This window comes from Pocillopora damicornis, chromosome 1 (genome assembly GCF_964200805.1).
Source record: "Pocillopora damicornis chromosome 1, jaPocDami1.2, whole genome shotgun sequence".
Taxonomy (NCBI): Eukaryota; Metazoa; Cnidaria; class Anthozoa; order Scleractinia; family Pocilloporidae; genus Pocillopora; species Pocillopora damicornis.
Genome location: NC_142670.1, coordinates 1,277,501 through 1,290,377, shown reverse-complemented (window position 1 = coordinate 1,290,377; position 12,877 = coordinate 1,277,501). Strand labels below are relative to the sequence as shown.

Here is a 12,877-nt window from a genome sequence, read left to right as displayed (position 1 = left end):
AGGCCGCAGTCCATGACCCAAGTGAATTGTAGGAGTTCAGAGAGAAGGGATCAATTATTCTGGGTCACTCTCCTGCAATACTGACATTTCTTCAAAAATTTCACTATGTGGTCAGATCTTCCTGGTGTGTGCAGTCCTGAGAAGGCCTGTTTTTGCAGGTAGTGACTGACATTTACTCAACCTTGACAGAAGTCGTTGTCGAGTTGAGTGGTTGTCAAAACACTAGTCACCACTATCAACAACAGTCCCTCTTAGGATTACTCTCACCTAGATGATCAGACTACAAAATCAGATATTACCCCCAGGTTCAAACATCAGTCACCACTACCAGCAACAGTCCCACTTGGGATTACTCTCAACTGGATGATCAGACTACACAATCAGATTTTACTCCCAGGCTCCCAGGTTCAAACATTTTGTGGGGGACACACAGGCCTAGTGCGTAGTGAGCTAGATACTGGGTCCTGACCATGTCATTGTGTCGTGTTCTTGGGCAAAACACTCTATTCACAGACTTAACCTTTTACCTCAAACAATTTATTGTATTTCTTGAAATAGTCAGTGACACGAAGTCTCAAGTCAACATAAAAGAGTCATGCAACGACCTTGGCAGAGGACCAGTGATTGCCATCAAAATAAATTTTGCTTTTTCCCTGTATAAAAACTCTGAACATTTCACTTGGATTCACCCAGGCAGTGAATTTGGTTTCACATTCACTTGGTGACAATATCATGTATCCTTCGTGCATTTTTGGGATCACAAACACTCTTATGAGGCCCATTTTAAGCAATGTTTCCATCATATCTGGGGACTCGCAGATGAAATAATCAAACAAAGGTTCTGTTTTTCCACATTTAACATGAGTCCACAGTGCTATCTTATCCTTGATGCATTGCAGCAGTCTCGTTTCCTCAGCCATCTCCTGCGTCACTTTGAATTGTGGTGTCAACTTGCATGTTTCAGTGGGTAGGAAAGAAAAAGTTGCATTTGAAAAGTATTTGGGTGACAAACACTCTGCACTTTCCAGATCTGCAGCTTCATTAAAATTCATCCCACATATATTCATCTTCCCTGTGTTCAAACCAAGTTCACAAACTGCCCACATTGCACTTATTTCTCTCACATTACCTGTCCAACTGGATACCTTTTTAACCAAGTATGCCATATCTGTTGCTGGACCAGCCACAGTCAAACCAATCTTTGAATATTTAGACAGCAGAGTGTGAAACTGGTCCAAACTCAACCAGTGCGAACCAAAGCAGCTTGATGCAAAATCTGAGGCACCTGTAAGTTTGTTTATGATGTGATGTGCTATTTTCCTCCTTTGTTCGAAATCCTGAGAATCGTCGGACTCATCACAGCGTCTGTCAGATAACTGGTCATACTCAGCTGATGAAACCCAGCTTTTTTTTACATTGTTGTAAAAACGCCATTCATCTGCATGATGCGAGTACGACAATGGAATCTCCTTGGCGATATGTCCTCTGACTAGGATGTAATCTGCAAATCCTGCAGAATGTAGGATACAGTCCAAGTCAAACATATTCTTCTTAAGAACCAAGAAAGAATCTTCAATTGTCTTTGAGTCACACATTATATCTTTATCTGATGCAAGTTGCCCAATGTGCTGACTAGGATCCCAATTCAACCAGCATTTTGCAGACTCATCAAAGAATCTTCCATGCGCGTTCTTGTGCGCTAACCCGAGGTTAACACGACGCCCAGCACAAACGATATACAACGGACAGAAGGAAAGTCCAAAACTTTTCAATACCTTTCTTCCAACTCTTGCAAGTAAATTATCGTTCATTTTAGATTGATAGCTTCTCAGCAAAGCCGCTGCATAGTTATCAGGGTCAGGCATATCAATAAAAAGAACATGTGTACAAAGAACAAAGGTCAGTGACTTAATGATGGCGACCACAGATGAAAAAACCAAAATTAAAACCAAAGTGACCCAGATGGTGTTAATCTCAAATTCCACTGGTTGACGAGTTACGAACAATACAAATGTTACGATCGCACCGCCAAGCAAAATGGCAGGTTTCTGCAGTTGGTTTAGTGGAGAAGACGACATGACTGATGTATATACAGCTAAACTGAGTTTCCTGTAAGCTAATTCATCAAATTTTAGCCCAATAGCTTAGAAATCTTTCCCGAAAACAAATCCCTGATAGCTCAGCCCGCGGTCGCAACTTCCGCTCTCGGCCTCCGAATGTAAGCACGTTCCCACAATGCATTGCAAGAAATTTCAAAACAAACATGGCGACTGGACTTCTATAAAATTTGCATGAAACTCAAATCAGCTGGGAATGATGTGTAATGGAACGCCACCTTTTGTGAAACAATACCAGAAATAATTTTCAACAGCTTTCAAAAATACCTTCTTCAAATGTTCAAGTTTCTGCGGGGGCAGAAAAAGCAACAAAACACTGAGAATGCAGGCATCCCCGATCCACCCGCGCCAGACACGATAAATTATGAGAACGCAGAGTCTGGTCTTGAGGAGGTGTTAAAGCCTGTATTTCTACGCGAAGAGCCGATATCCCAAGAGGAGTTTGCAAGTAAGTGCAATATAGTTGAACTGATTCTTTTGCCTTTTTGCAGGCGCTAAAAATTGCGCGGAGAGACATTCTTATCTAATTTCATTTACCAGCTCCTAAAATGAGCTTTTTCCGACGACTGTCAAATCTATCAAAGAGAGATTCTAGATCAAACTTCAAAACGATTAATTCTACGCCTCTACCGAAAACTACAAGTCCGATTGAAGAAGAAAAGCGTGATATCGGATCAAATGAAGAGGATTCTATATATACAGCGAGATTAGATGATGAAGAAAGCTCTAATGACGCTGTGCCACGAATGACTTCTTGCTTTGGAAGTGAGATCGGGTCTGGTAGATCGCTGCAACACTTCGCTAGATTGTCAGGAGGTTTAATATGTAGCTGTTATGTATCTTTCAGCGGTGATCAACTGGTCCCAAGATCTGATTATTGATTCTCCCTTCTAGCTCTTGCACATGTCTCATTACCTTAAAACTGAACTTGAAACTAGAAAAGGAATCATTTAATATCACTAAGTTTACCAACTTTCCTAAATTTCAAAGTGCTTGTGGCAGAAGCTGAGCGACTTTGGGCCAGATTTCAGCAGCTTGGACCCAATGATGAACAAACTTTACCAAATGAGGCGTTTCAACAGCATCTTTTTACATCAGATCCATTTGCAAGACAGGTGACAATTTTCATAACATACTTTATGATTGTTTGATTATGACTGATAGCTACATTTAACTGTTGAAAACTGTAGCATTTCTGAACTAAATGGAACAATAGAGATAAACAAATAAGTTAGACAAAGTGATCAGCATGAAACTTCTCCTTATAATATGCATACATTAACCAGCAAACAGGTAATGAGAGTACTCAAACATATCAGGTAGAGATTTTTATCCTGATCTAGCATCAAATTCTCATAATTAATTTACAAGGAAATGTGTAGCAGTTAGAGGGGAGAATTAATAATGAGATCTTGGGAGTTAAAGGGTTTGTAGAAGGGTTGCTTTTTGAAGCTAGTAGGTGGTGGAAAATTCTGAGATATTTTCTTGACAATCTGCATCTTAGATTTTGAGAACTTTTCCAAGAGATGAGAATGGAAGTGTGAACTTCCTTGCATTTGTTGGTGTGTTCAAGTGGTGGAAAACTGCTCCATTGGACAAGAAACTAGCAGGTATTTATAAGACTGGACAAGTTATAACTGAAGAATGTCAGCAAAAACAGGTATTAATCCTGATTATTAATTCACCCCTCCAGCTGCTGCACATATTCTTGTAAATTAGTTACAAGAATTTGTTGTAAGATCTGGATAACAACTTAAACTGATAACTTTGAGGATTCTCATTACCTGTTTGATGCATTATGAATTGATATCAAAGGGAGAAGTTACATTTTAATCAATTCTGAAAGTTAAAGGATCAACAACAAGTTATCTTTGGTAGTTTTTGTCTTGCTGTATCCTGAAATAAAAATGTCTTGCCTTAGGGGCTGGGTGAAGCTTAAGGCAGGCTGTATTTCAATAAATATTCCAAGAGAGAGGTTTTAAATTTTATTGTTGTGACGTTAAGAACTAAGAAGAAAAAGTTGAATATTTTACAACATATTTTTGGATTATTTTAAGGAAAATTAATAGTGAATTTGGCCCCCAACATCTCCTCTATTCAAGCATCCTTTGTATTTACTACTTAATCCTTATGAATGCTGAAACTAAGAATTCACTTGTTTCTGTATCACTGGTTTAGGGATTTTTAAATTGCTGAACAAATCACAACCTTTGGATGTCCCTGTGTTACAACAGATCTTGATGTCACTTGATAGCAGCATTGATGAAGTAAGAACAAATATGTTTACAATTTGTGATTGTTAATAATAAAATTAAACTGGTAGTGCAGGTGTAATTTTGGCAGACAAGTGCTCAGTATAATCTTGGTGAAAATTACAGCTGCCATCTTTGATTTATACAACAGCAAAAGACTGGGAAGAGAAAGGAATTGGTACTAAGGGGGTGAGTGACAGTCAAAAATGGGAGGGGAAAGGGTGGGGTCTTTTTGTCTTCCTCCACTCCCTCCCCTCATCTTCCGCTCTAACTATAAATCAAACATGACCAGTGGAATAAATGAATACGATTTTTGTACATTACTGGCCCCAATGAGATGCCTGCACTACAGGCTAGATCAAGTTATTTTTGTGTTTTTCATGGATCAAGATAAAGGTAAGATCTAGGAATTTGCAAAGAAAACAGAAACAAATTAATATATTATTTGATAAGAAAGAGGCAGAGGCTAGCAGTTATTCAATAACCTCTTCACTCCCAAGATCCAAAATGTAATTCTCCTAACTGTATGCCATAAATGCCCTTACAAATTAGACAGGAGAATTAAGTGTTCCATCATGATAACCCCCCCTGAGCTGATAGAGTGGCATGTTTTTATAATCTGTTTGTAAGACAAGACAGGTACTCACCTCTAGGAGCGAAACAATTGTTATCTATGAGATCAAAGAAAGCACTCCAGAGCTTGCCCAGTAGAACACAGAATTTGTCATGTTTTACCTGCTTGTGAATCAGCCAACAATCAATAATAATTTTACTTTATTTATGAGGGGTTGAAGTCTTTGCATAAAGCATCTCATATATCAAAGTAAATTTTAAAATGTTGTTTGTTCAGGAAACTGCCAAGTCAAGAGCAGAGCTTCTTGTTAAGACACTAGATGACAAAGATCAGGGTAAGATGCCTGTGATGTTAATTTATGGGGAGAAAGATGTAGACCTAACCCTTTTTTACTCTAAGATCATTGTGCATATTCTCCATACTGTTCTCTATACATTTCCTAAGTTGCTGACAAGGAGAATTTGGTTAATAATCAAGAGCCTCTTTAGTTGGTGATCATTTTCTTTATTCTCATGACCTTAATGTGTGATTCAGTGGTGATATTGTAAGGAGAAATTAGATGCTGGTCACTCTCAGGGGTTAAAGGTTTAATGGACCATTTAGTATTTTTAATTTTGATTGTGATTATTTAATGTGAATTTATTACTGACCTGCTTTGTTTAGGATATATTGACACTGATCAGTGGGTGAACTGGATTTTACAATTCCCAGAAGATGAGGTGACTAAACTCACAAAATTCTCCATCATTCCTGAGGAATTAGATACACCGGCACCACACAGTAGGTTAGCATAGACTCTTGAATACTTAATATTTCCACATACCGGTAATAATGAACTTGCTTTGTACTTAAAAAAGGGGGCTTCTTTTTTTGTTAAATGTGTGTTTTTTTTATATATAAATTATGTATTAGGAGGATTGGAAGGAGGGGTATATAATTAGTGGCCTGACATATTTTAATAATAAATTGGTGCCAATTGGAACAATTTTATAGGCCTGAGACAGAGCATGTGTCAGCCATCTCAGATGAACTATTGATAGACATTGCTGGTAAAATCGGTGAACAAGACTGGACTCCACTGGCTCGTGAGCTTGGTTTCACCAAGCAGGAAATACGAGAAGTGAAAAGACAAAATCCACATCGTTCAAGAGAACAGATTTATCAGGTTTTAATTCTTTGGAGACGAAAGCTGGGCAGAGAGGCAACTGTTGCTGCTCTGGAACAGTCATTGAGTAATTCTGGAATGCAAACATGAAATGAGTCAGCGTTGTAATTAGAAGCTGGTTAGCGGCAGAAATGCCCAGCTGTCAGACCATTTTACACTGGTTCCTCTTAGAGTTGTGATCAACGACAGAAAAGAAGTATTTTTGAACTGATACTAACACTGATGTCTGGCTAAAATTAGGTTACTCAAATATGTCCCAGAATGCTGGAAATTGCATCTCAGAGAGTTTCGAAATTTTATATTTTTCTGGGGGGTATGCATCTAGACCCCTTTGAATGGCATGTTGCAAAGCAAAATGCCATGCTTGCTATGCAAACATAGTTCAATAATGCCAACCTGGCCAGTAAAGTGGAATTGGATTATAAAATTCAGAGTGTTCATCCTCCTAAGAATTTTGTTTTGCTTGCTTGCCATAGTTTGGATTATTTCAATCAGTCTTTCTTTAAAAAAAAGCTTAAGAAGTGATCTTCAAGACATAGAACACAATAAGATATATTTATTGAGTATACCATGGCTCAGTTATTTATGGTGGCATGTGTGTAATATGTAAAATGACCTTTATTAAAAGGAAAACTTTTTAGATAGAGGTAAACTTAAAAAATACAAGAGACTGTTTCTCAACTGTTATACATTAGAAAACAACTAACATATTATGAACACCCTGTTGATCAACAGTGTACCATTTATTGCACTGGTAAGCTCATAAAAAATTGAAACATACTGCATTTTGTTTTAGGGTTATTTTATAGAAGTGATTGATTGGGTTCAACGGTTAACCCTTTCACTCCCAAGATTTCACTAGTAATTGTCCTTAGAGTTTGTTATACAATTGTTATAATATAAGTTTGGAGAATTTGGTATTGGATTAAGTAACAATCCCCTAATTGATTTGATATTGAATTGATATTTTTCTTTATTCTCTTGACTTGTTGGCTTGATATTGTAGTGATATTATTAGGAGAAATTCTGTCTTAATCACTCACGAGAACTGTTAAGAGTCAGGGCTGTAAATTAAATCATTCAGATTTTTTCTCACGTCTGACTCGTATAAAAGCTTGATAATAAAAATTACCAAACAAACCCAGCATGCTGAGGCCATAGAAAATACTATAAACACAGAAACCATGATGAGCATAGCCAAAAGAAGAGTGTACGATACCAACGACAAATTGAACCATTTGAAGTTGTGTCATTGTCTTCTTCCACTGTGGCCTCTGGGTGGGGTTCAGTGCTGCTTGGCCGTAGTAAAGATAAAGAAATACATGTACAAAAGAGTTCATCCCTAACATAACCCCAATTGCTGGCCAGGGGGTGAAATGGCAGGCATAGTCACTCAGGAGCAAGATTGACGCATGATGGTACACCTAACATGAAGGAAATAAAAAGTATGCAGATGTAACATTTGCTAAATTGGGCAACTTAGATATTTTCCGAGTCAGCGCATTGCAAATAGCTAAATTTATGTTTTATTATCATAATCAACCATTGCCACTGATGTTTCTCAGCTTGTTCCCTGCAGATGGGCAAGTACACAGTTATGATACAAGAATAGCCAATTGCTATCAACCATATAACTGTCGTACTAATCTTAAACAATTTGCAGTACTATACCAAGGTCCTAAAATTTGGAATTCTCTCCCAATATTGATGACTGGTTTGACTAGTTTTTTCACTTTTAAAAGAAAGATGATTTGGACATCTCCTCGCCCTTCCATACTGTTTAACCTGTATATTAAATATTATATCTTAAGTGAAAAAAAAAGATTAGATTACACCAGGCACATGTAAACCTATACAGAGCTTGTACCACAAATTTTTAATGAGGAGGGGGTGACGTTTAATCTTTGATTCAGAGAACACACCCATGTCTGATGGGAAGGGGGTTGGATGCCCCAACCCTCTCCATAAATCTGCCTATCACCCTAACGCCAGTAAGCATATTCTTTGTACTGTTCTCTACAAATTTCCAATCCTTGAAGGATTTAATTAAACAGACTTACATGTAAAAAGGTGATTTGTCTTTGGCGATGCCTAAGAATCATGAACACTGTGTCCAACAGCTCCAAGTGTTTGGTGAATAAGTAAATGGTAAAGGCATGTTTGACATCTGCATCATGCTCCATAGCAAAAACATATAACAAACCACCCTGATAGTATGCCTTGACTATAACAGCCAAAGAATACAGGCTGAGAGCACTGCACAAGAAGTTGTATGCCACTAAAACCTATCAAGAAAACATGTCATAATTTATTAGAAGATACAGTAAAGGGTTTGAACACAGGAGTAACATTTGATCATGTACTTTGCAAGAATACATGATCAAATGTATCATGAGAGAGGTGAATCAAATGCATTGTGGGAGAAGTCCTAGGAAAGATTGTTGTCTATGGTTGTGACTGATCATTTGAAAACCTCAGTGGAAGTCATTGTCAGAGTCAAGTAAAAAATTGTTTTTTGGTCAAGTGTTGTTATTCTGGTTCATGTAACCTGATTGGTAAGCTTACATTGACTGACCAGTTTTCAATTCAATGACTGTTCAGTTCACAGGTCAGACTTAGAGTAGTTGACTAACAAATCACTTCTCACTTGACTTGGATGATGACTACCACTGAGGTTACCAAATCGTCAGTCACTACTTCCTAATACAACTCTCATATAAATTACAATATCGGGGGAGGGGGGGGGAGGTAGAGGTAATCAGACTTCATTGAAATGAAAGCATAATATGAATGGACCCTAAGTTTTCAATTGATTTCAAGGAGTTGTATAAATTCCTTTTAATTATTACATACATTTTGAAATCACTGGTTATCCTATGAGTCTGATTAGTTCTCTTTGGTGCAATTTATTCACAAATGGCACCAATCCAATAATATCAGTCTGACAAAGACAACTTTTACAACTTTTTACAAACCAGCTCAGCCCTGAATCAGTAGACTATTTGTAGACACTAAAAAATTCTAAGCAACTGAATTTTGCAATTTCAAAACACATGTAATAAAGTGGTGATTGAACTTTGTGTTGTTCAAATTTTGGTTAGAAACCATATTTGCAATTTCAAATCCAACTTGAGCTGTGTACTTGTTTGATTTCAAAATCACTCATATGAGTTCAGACTAAATTGCTTCCACTCATTTCACTTACCTTTGGTAAATAATTTATTTCTATACTTTTCTAAAAGCCACATCTTGATTTGACAAATGAATCAGCCAAAACTAAAGAGAGGACTAAAAATGGTACATTAAGTACCAAATCTTGCACACAACTTTGGTCTTACATATGATATATTACAGAAGGCATTTGTTCATCTCATAAATAGTTTTACCTTATGTAGTCCTAAAGGGGAGGTGTACTTCTTCCACAGTAAAGATGATGGTATAAGTATCAGGTAAATAATTGCCACAGGAAATGACTGCAATCCCACAACAGCCTTGAAGAAATTTAGATACTTCTCTGCAAAGCAAGAAAATAATGGTCAAATTCTTTATGAGAACAGCACATACAATTCTTAGGATGTCTGTACTCTGAACTTGGCTTTGGATCAACTACTGATCCCCTCATTGATATTTTTTTTTATTCTCATCACTTTCCGCCTGATTTTGTGAGGATAAATTCAGTCTTGGTCACTCATTTCAAAGGATTTATCATCATTTGGTAACTAATTAACCCTTAAAACTTTCATAAGTGATTAACATGCAACTTCTCCCCAAAATATCAATACATTACCCAGCAAACAGGAAATAAGAATACTCAAACTTATCAAGTAGAAGTTTTTAACTTGATCTAACACCAAATTCTTGTAACTATCCTACAAGTAATTGTGTAGCAGCCAGAGAGGAGAATTAACAATCAGTCATCCTAGAGGGTTAAGTAATTTCACATTGAGTAGGGCATTGTAAGGCTAATGGACAACTAACTGATCTCATAAAGAGAGAGAAGAATCAATTTTAAATTGATCTTATAGAAACACTGTCAGATCTTCTCGTTTAGCTTTGGAAATCTTTAATCTGACACAGCCAGTTACTAAATTACATGACCGAACATAGACCTTCGACCTTACGAAATGTGCAAATCCTATATGTAAATCTAATTTTTTATTTAGATCTTTCGATGTAGAAGAAAAAAAAAGCGGCTAGACACATATATCTCGGCTTATTTTGTATTTGCGAATGGAAGGGGCTGAATACAACAGTTACCTACCAGCCCGTGACTCCATCTCAAACTGTGGAACTTCTTCTTCGCCTCGAGCGGTAAAAATAGTGTGTTACATTTACCGCTTGTCCGTTGGAGACAAGGCCTGACAGACCGTCACGCCTAGCGTCACGCAACATCGCATGAGTAGCGTTTTCTGGAGGGGTATAGTGGGACAACATAAGTCTTTCTTCTTTCTTTTTTTTTTCTTTTCTTTTTTTTTTTTGATACCTGAATTAGTGCCCTTAGCACTGAGAGAGGATGTGGTTTCAACTGGACTATGGTTTGTTTTGTTGCATTTGCAGAAGGTATTTTTTTGCCTTGTCTTCGGGTAAAAACACAGATGATACTCAAAGCTCACACTCGGGAAAAATTCCCAAAAAACAACTTAGAGATTACAACAAAGATAAGAACGTCTCAAATAAAATATGCGATCTTCAAAATTTCAAAAAATTTTTTATATTTATGGAGACTTTCCTTTATCTAGCAACAGAGCTTTATATTTTATTTGGTTACCAAAATTTTCCAGCGTACCCGCGCGGCTACGAAGAATGTTGAAAGATTTGCTCACCTACAGTTCTCCCAATTAACGCCTCTAGTCGTTAGTTTTGTCTAAAAAATTTACTAGTGTAATACAATAAAGCTTTTAAGGAAGCGAAGCGTGTGTTTACATTCTCTAATTGTTCAAATAATTGTTAGCTACAGCCGAAGGAACTTTAGACGAAAAGTGGAGAGAAGGAAACAGCAGAGACATCAGCTCAACATCAGAGAACACGATGGCTTCGAATTTGATCCCCAAATACAATATTTCGTAATCTTTGATTCACGCGCTCAGAGTTGATCATATGCAAATCAGGTCATTCTCTCCCGCTGTACCCAGGGGGCAACTGGATTGAAGATTTAGGTCAAAAATTTGCATTTCACCCTAGTCACGGGCTGTGGATCATACCACCCATTTCAGATCACCTCATTTAGCGTGAATCTCTTCGATCTTTCCTGCTGTACCTATCAGCTGTTTTAGCACGGGATAGGTTCGGACCATGGGTATGACATTAGCAGGTAACGTTTACTTAATATTTTGTACCGTCTTTGCCCCAAAATATTATATCAGACTGCAAGTGAAGTAGTTGTTGCACGGGTTCCTCCATGTGAGGTTTTCCGACAATTATGAGTGATATGGTTGACCTAAAATTGGTCTTTGGACTCGTCGTAGTTCCTCAGAAAAGAGACTGAATTTCATTGAATTTTAGTTTTTTTATGACTTATAATTAATGGTATGTCCGGGTTGTGTTTACATGTAGGAAATTGTGTTAATGTTCGTTTCGTTTTGTTTTATTGTTTACGATCATTTGAAACAGATGCTCACAACAGCCGGTTCGGAGAATATCTGCAAAATTAATCCAGAAAGTGCTGATACGCAACACAGAATGTGATTAATTTCCCAAGTGTACTGTTTCTTTGTAAAAGATGTGCGATTGCGTGTCGCAGTAACCGGCTGAGAACTCCGCTTGACCGATGGAAATAAACATGGCGACAAAGTTTGCGAGGGGTGGGGTGGGAAGGGGCCGAGTATCGGTCACCTCCGAGAGGTCAAGGAACTGATTGAATGTCGGAATTAAAATTTATTGTTGGCTTAAATGGGTAAATGGTCAACGGTAAATTGATAGATAAATAAATGGAGGGTAGCCGGCGAGTAGGCCCTTATAATAACCTTTTCCAACACGTGCGTTTCTCGGTCAGCAGAGAAAAAAAAATTGAGGTCTTAACATTAAGCAACGCAAGCTGGCGTGATTGTATACAAAGGGTCAAGTGAGGGCCTTCCTATTAGTGTCAGACCTCCAGCAAATCTTTCCGCGACTCGTCTCGAATCTTCCCGCGTGTGGAGGAACACGCGTCCTGCAGCGCTTATCAGAGGGCCTAGCTATTCTTCGATGATCCCAACTGAGTAAATTAGTGATGCAAATTTGTCACCGTAAAGATTTTACAACGTCAACTCAGTTGAAATGATTTTGTAATACTCTGACACCCCTATGGTGGCCGAACGCTGCCTTTCAAAATTTTACAATTTTTCAAAGATTTAATAAAAAATAAAAGAAAAATAAATCAAAACTGGAAGTAAAATGGAACGTGACTGCAAAACAAAGGAAAAAGAACGATTGAAAGTAAAATGAAGTAGCAATCCAATTTGAAAGCCGAAGTAATTGCAATATCGAAGTAAAATCATTTCAAAATTAAACTGAAATCCTAGGACAGTTCAAGGCGAAATAAAAAATAAATGGAACATCAAATCAAAACAATAGTCAAAGTGAATATCGCTGTGGCCGAGGGCTGCCACTACCATGATACTGTGCGGGCAGTAAAAATTTTGTAAAATTTTGAGTGGCAGCTCTCGGCCACCATACAACCCCCCCCCCCCCCCACCCTTTGTTTTTTTTCATTTGAAGTCTGATAGTAGTTTCTGAATGGATTTTGCGCAAACACAAGTAGCTTGAACTTGTTATACACACGCACTATTTT

General features: G+C 37.6%; 4 protein-coding genes across 4 annotated transcripts in view; 2 read left to right on the top strand and 2 right to left on the bottom strand.

Annotated features, from left to right (window-relative positions):
- Window positions 1-521: 521 nt before the first annotated feature.
- LOC149051228 (uncharacterized) lies at window positions 522-2,231 on the bottom strand. Its single transcript, XM_089207212.1, has one exon. It carries the CDS (start codon window positions 2,076-2,078, stop codon window positions 594-596), a length of 1,485 nt encoding a protein of 494 aa, XP_089063338.1. The 5' UTR covers window positions 2,079-2,231; the 3' UTR covers window positions 522-593.
- LOC113669437 (uncharacterized) lies at window positions 1,931-7,199 on the top strand. The gene is made up of 7 exons (XM_089207341.1): window positions 1,931-2,565; window positions 3,108-3,232; window positions 3,622-3,727; window positions 4,296-4,384; window positions 5,220-5,277; window positions 5,607-5,727; window positions 5,937-7,199. The coding sequence occupies exons 1-7, from the start codon at window positions 2,394-2,396 to the stop codon at window positions 6,196-6,198; spliced, it is 933 nt and encodes a 310-aa protein (XP_089063467.1). The 5' UTR covers window positions 1,931-2,393; the 3' UTR covers window positions 6,199-7,199.
- Window positions 6,707-10,489, bottom strand: LOC113669438 (very long chain fatty acid elongase 5). The gene is made up of 4 exons (XM_027185468.2): window positions 10,370-10,489; window positions 9,495-9,622; window positions 8,169-8,393; window positions 6,707-7,532 (listed from the first exon to the last, which is right to left on the bottom strand). Exons 1-4 carry the CDS (start codon window positions 10,383-10,385, stop codon window positions 7,185-7,187), a joined length of 717 nt encoding a protein of 238 aa, XP_027041269.2. The 5' UTR covers window positions 10,386-10,489; the 3' UTR covers window positions 6,707-7,184.
- Window positions 10,490-11,262: 773 nt separating this feature from the next.
- Window positions 11,263-12,877, top strand: part of LOC113669422 (very long chain fatty acid elongase 5) — a 4,556-nt gene continuing 2,941 nt past the window's right edge. Inside the window, exon 1 of the mRNA XM_027185443.2 lies at window positions 11,263-11,419. Within this exon, the coding sequence (XP_027041244.2) occupies window positions 11,401-11,419 (19 nt within the window). The 5' untranslated portion in view covers window positions 11,263-11,400. The remainder of the gene's footprint in view (window positions 11,420-12,877) is intronic.